Below are 6,000 nucleotides of genomic sequence, written 5' to 3' on the forward strand. Positions count from 1 at the left end.
CAATACTGAAGTTACAGGAAAACAGAGACAATAGAATATTTATTTATTTATAAAATGTATTGGCCTTCCATCTTACCTCAGGATAACTCTGGGTGGTTGTTGATTTCATGATACATTTCATGAAATTATCTTTAAAATGTCAGCAAACACTTTCTATGTCTCATTTTTCCTTCTTTCTATGGTATGATTCTGCTTGAGTTGCAAACTGTCTACACAACTTTATTGAACTGCCAGCTTCTTGAGCTCAAGATTATCAAACCTCCGAGTGAACAACTACATGTTCAGATACTCCCTACCAAAAGCTTACTAAATGCCCTCTTCTCCTTTTCAGGAAACTAGGAATGATAGACAAAAATGGCATCACTTGCCTGTGTATCACTGATTTTTTTTCAAAATTCTAACTACTGTAGCAAAAAAAATGTCCACAAATTACTTAATGTATTGATTTTTAATATGGGAGAAAGGAAACAAATATTTCCAGTTCAATGTGTGTTTTTCTTCAGAAGAAGATCTCACTAATTTCAGTAGTTCTACTTCCCAACCTTCCAAGCAAGTGAGCATAGAATTAAAACCCTATATACCAGTAATTCCTGAGGTCTTTAAAACACATTTAGATTTTATCTGTGTATTACAGCACTGTATGAACATTTGTGTGCATCAGGACCGGAAGAGTGGAAGCTCATTTACAGTTTCCTGTAAAATTACAAAAAACAATTTTGCTCTAAGTCGGATCCTCAAAGACCAGCAAAAGTAGACCACAGCATCTCTCTTAATACAGGCTCTGCCTCCTCCTCCCCCCTCCCCCCCTTTCTCTCCCACTCTAATCACTCAGAAGGAAGATTGGAAGATTAGTGAAGGAAGGGGGAGGACAAACTGCAGTTAACCCTTTAGCAGAATAATACCCCAAAGTATGATCTAGATCTATAGGTTGCAATCTTTTGCTCCTTTACTTACTTGCAACTACCTCTGAACTCAGAGAAATGTATTTCTGGCAAAGCTTTTCAAGAATCATCAATCTGAAATTCTGCTATTGTAGTTGCTTTTGAGATAACCCAAACTGGGGGGGTGGGGGCAGAGTGGGAGACCTCAAATGGAAGTAGACAAAAATCACAGTAATGAGGATAAGGTTTGAGTTCATAGATTTAAGGCCTGTTACATGGTCATAGCAAAGGGCAAGAGATCACCCCGGGAAACAGCATCCAGGGTTTTTAATCGGTGATCATAATACTGCAATCATTTTGGCAGGAATTTAATATTCCTCAGTTCTGCTATTCTTGTCAAGATATATTTCACAGTGGCGGGAGCTAAAATTAAAAATAAAATCTAGCCCTCAGTTTTTTGGAGGGTAAAGGTGAACAGATTTTCCAGCTACTGCAATATAAGAAGGAGCAAGATACAAACAAATAAAAGTCGCTTTCCGTTTTAAAGCAGCACTTTTCCCAGAAACCTTCCCATTGACAAGACCAACAAGCAGTTGCTATGGGGCTTGAGGTAGAAGGAAGAAAAAGAGTGTGGAGAAGGGTTGCACACTACTTAATCATTGCAGAAAAGCTTGGCCTATTTCACAGAAAGATCTGGATTTCAACTCTGTCCCCAAGAAAATTGCAGGGACTGCAGAGCTGCTGCCATGCAGGGCAACAAGAAAACAGACGATCAGAGGCAGCAGCTGGAGATGGAAACGCCTATTAAATCCTTTAGACAACAGATGGGCAAAGCTCATCTCTCTCTTTTTTTAAAAAAAAAAAGGAGAGCAAAACACAATGCACCATGTTTTATCATCCCACCATAAAGAACAACATGAACAAGCTTCTAAAAAGACCTAGTCTAGGGTATGAATGTATGAACCTGTCTGTCTTACTTTTTTTTTTAAATCTCTCAATACAATACTTCAGAGAACCTGAAATTTACTCTGGGGTCTCTCAATCAAAGGTTGCCAAACAAGAGGGCCAACTGGACTTGTTACCAAAAATGGAGAACAAAATATGGGAAATCTGGCAAGCAGAGATTTGTCATGTTTGCCATGACCCTTTCTTTGCCATTACTCTTTGCCTGCCCTTGAAGTGCATCTAGTGCTGCAGAGAACCAGCCAGTCCAAACGTTGAATACATTGAGGGGATCTAATTATATCATTGAGGGCAAACACACCTGCTCCCAGCTAATGCCCCACACTCCATTTCCTTCTGTTAATATTCCTTGCCATTGTTCTTTTCGGAGAACCACAACAACAAATCTCTGGCATCTACTGCAGAACAGGGAATCTTCCTCTAGCAGCAGAAAATTGTGGTAGTGGGAAATCAAAATAAGAATATCCAGGGCAGGATATTTTTATCTTCCTAGTCACCACCCCGCTCCCATTTCGGTTGCCTTCCAAATAATCAACAAAAGACGGTGCCATAAATTGCACTCTATGTGTTCTCTCCCCTTCCCCACACCTCTACTAACTGCACCTTCAAGACTACACCCTTTTCAATCATGATGTCATAAAACACTGCTGGTGACTCCGTTTCCTCCTCCTCCTCCTCCTCTTGATCCACGATTTTTTTTAAAAGAAAAGAAATGAAAGCCATGCACTGAATCCAAGCCCAATTGACCAGCAGCTGAGAGTATCTTTCTCCTCTCTCTTCCCCACCACCACCAATGCCACCAGCCCCTCCCCACCGGCACTTTGACTGTCATCAGAACACCCACCCCTTTCCAGGAGCGATCCACACACAAAGCAAGCTGGGCTTTAAAACAAGATGTAAATCACCCCAAACCAAAAATAAATAAATAAAAAAAATAAAAATAAAACCACAAGGCAAGAAACCCCTTGCTAGGAGATGCCACAAGCGACAAGACCAGAAGGAGACCGGCCAGGCTGGACTCTCCCATCTCTCGTCATGTCAGCGACTGCCACCTACTCCCTGGGTTGCTGCTGCTGCTGCTGCGGCTGCCGAGGAACCCACCTGTCTGCCCTTTGCCCAGCGTTTTCTCCAAGCGGTAGGGTCCAACATATTGCGCGTGTTGAGCTGCGCTGCCTTCTTTGCCAGTTGATGTCATTTCTACCTGGCTGGGTAACGCCGCGATGCTGCGCCTGGTATCCCGCTTGGGGAAGCTCCGGGCTCTTTTGCGTGGCTGATTCCTTAAATTCCGACTTGGCTGCCGTGCAAGGAAAGCGCCCGGTCTCTCTCTCTCTCTCTCTCTCTCTCTCTCTCTCTCTCTCTCTCTCTCTCTCTCTCTGACTCTTCTGCTGATCCTCGTCCACTTGGCGGAAAATTAACTCTTGCTTTTTCTCCCTCCCCCCCCTCCCCCCGCTCGCGTCTCCTCCTCTCTGTCCTGCTAGGGAAGGGATGCCCAGGACCGCTGAGTAGCCAGGGCTTAGGGGTGGGGGAAGTCTCCGAGCATCAGAAGCATGATGCCGGCTCTGAGCACCCGCACGCTTCAGTTCGCTCTAGGAGCTGCTCAGCGGGAGCTGGAGCAGCGGAAGCGCCGGGGCCCATCGCTCCGACTGACATGAGGCGCAGCCAATCCCTGACAGCATCTCAGCCCGTCTGCCCTCCCCTCTCCTCCCCTTCATCCACTACCTTTGCTTTTGCATTAGCATCGGTCGCGGTCGCCGCTCCTGCCTTGATGCCGAGCATCGTATAACCAATGGCAACAGCCATAAAACGGGGAGGAGATTCGTCTCATTAAGACAGCGGTGAAGCCCGTTTCAAACTCTGCCCTGTTTCAAACTTTGCCTGCAGAGCAGGAGGGAGGGAGAGCTAGCCCCTCTCTCTTATCTGCTGGATCCAAGCTAATTTCTGCCCTTTGTCCATCCCAATTACACTGAAATGATGCTCAGGCTGTGACATGAAAATCACAGGGAGGGAGAAGAAAATTAAACTGGAGACCTGAATACTAAGGTTTTGGTTTTTTTTAAATTCAAGTAAGTCATATAAGAAGAGAGTCCTAAAGTGGAGTTGGCTTATAATGAATTTCAAGGGAGTTAGCTGATCTAAAAAAAATTAAAATGAAAAGGCAAAAAACTGAACCTAAGCAGGGTAAAATCTTGTTAGTAATGGATGGAGTTAGTAAATTAAGTTGAACTCAACTGGAGGAAAAACATGCTTTCATTTGACAAATTCCTAGCACTAAAATCTTATGCAAGAAGCCAATGTGATCTTTAGCACATGCTCTAAATTAATGCTCCCCAAATGACAAGATGATTTTAAAATGGAATATTGATATAAGGCACCTTTCTGTTTATACTTAAGCAATTCAGACAACAGATTCTTACATTTCATATTTTTTTAAAAAACAATACACTGAAAAGTAGTACAAGCTCTAGATTGAAACAAGCAACAGGTGCTATTAGATTATCTTCATGTAGCGAAGAAAAATAAACTGCTTTTCATTTTTGCATAGAGTCTAGGATAGTCCTGTCCTAGATAACACACATGAACTTCTAACTCTTTTGTGATCTGGCTCTAGGTTTTCCATCATTAACCCCATTGTTCATTTAGAATGATAGATTACCTGGGGCAATAATATCTCAGCTTTGCTCCACGTTTATGGATCTCCACTCTAAGGGATAAGTTAAGATAAAATAAGATAAGACAACCTTTATTGTTATTTTTTACCGTGGGCACACTGGCACACATTAAAAATGAAATTTGTTGCCTGCTATGAAAAGTGTACACATGCATAACACACATATAGACATGCTATATACATACATCTGTATATACCTACACCCTTACATATAAATACACATAAATATTAACGACTGTCCATCTTGAATACATAACAGAAAAAGGAAGTTTGAGAGTTCACAAGGTTGATAACTGTATGGAACAAAACTGTGAGTGAATCTGGATGTTCTGCTTCAGATACCACGAAGCCTTCTCCCAGAAGGTAACAAGGAAAACAGATCATGAAGAGAATGTGTAGTGTCCCAGACAATCCTGCGGACTCTGCTCAAGCAACGCTTATATGCTATGTCCTTGACTGAAGGGAGTGAACTGCCAATAATCTTTTCTGCCATCCTCACCACTCTCTGTACCGCCTTCCTGTCTGAAGCAGCGATGCTTCCAAACCAGACTGTAACGCAATCTGACAGGATGCTCTCAATTGTCCCACTATAGAAAGTGGTAAGGACGGGAAGGAAAATGTACTTTTCTCATGCGACATAGAAAATGCAGGTGCTGTTGTGTTTGCTTCACCAGTGTCTCGTTAGCTGCACTTCCAGAAATTTGATGCTGCTAACCATATATTTAGTCCAGATCCTACCCACTAAACCAAACAGTGTTTAGGATTCTATAAAAGTACTTCCATCTGGAATTTGTGTTATAGCTTGGAACTAGCCCAGATCTGCTCTTTCACAGTATGTCAGTGGACTCCAGGAGCTGAGCTGATTTATTATCATCAATTCTGCTGCAATACTGTATATGCAAAATCACAATAAATCTAGCCTCCCGATGCATTTCAGCTTGGCAGAGCTTTAAGGCAATCTGGGAATTCTCATCTCATCCCACCTCTCAATTCCTTTCTCTCACCATACCGTTTTCAACATTTCGGGGGTAGCAGCTACGAAGATGACTGTGGATCAAATTCACATGGTGGTGGAGTGGCAGGTATAGTACCCAGACATCTCCTGGATTCTATTCTTGTTTTTTTCCAGATACTGAATTATGAATTATCCATTTATTTTATCGTTATGCTAGACTGGCTTTCATGGAGTCAGTCATTTGCAAGTCCCTCAAAAGGGTGTTTTGGAAACATGCTTATCAATGTTCACTCCAGTTCAAATACCATAGCAACTATTTTGACATTATTCATCCTAATCATTTCAAATCCGGTGCCCTCTTGTTAATTCTCATTGTCAGGAAATTTCTCCTTAGTTCTAGGTTGTATCCTTATTTGATAAGACCTTTACTTTTTGTCCTGCCCTTAGGTGCTTTGGAAAATAGGTTGAACCCCTCCTTTCTGTGGCAGTCCTTCAATTATTGAAAAACTGCTACCAAGTCACCCCTAGTCCTT

The 6,000-nt window shown here is 42.4% G+C and overlaps 1 protein-coding gene across 2 annotated transcripts in view; it reads right to left on the bottom strand.

The window, feature by feature from the left end:
- The window catches only part of BRSK2 (BR serine/threonine kinase 2), a gene marked incomplete at its 5' end in the record, with an annotated part of 464,582 nt that extends 461,543 nt beyond the window's left edge, over positions 1 to 3,039 (bottom strand). For both annotated transcript variants that reach the window (XM_081315319.1, XM_081315318.1), the window contains one exon: positions 2,946 to 3,039. In XM_081315319.1, coding sequence (XP_081171445.1) covers positions 2,946 to 3,039 — 94 coding nt within the window. The remainder of the gene's footprint in view (positions 1 to 2,945) is intronic.
- Between the last annotated feature and the right edge of the window lie 2,961 nt (positions 3,040 to 6,000).

The sequence above is a fragment of the Vipera berus genome, assembly GCF_964194415.1.
Source record: "Vipera berus genome assembly, chromosome: 1".
NCBI classification, from domain to species: Eukaryota; Metazoa; Chordata; class Lepidosauria; order Squamata; family Viperidae; genus Vipera; species Vipera berus.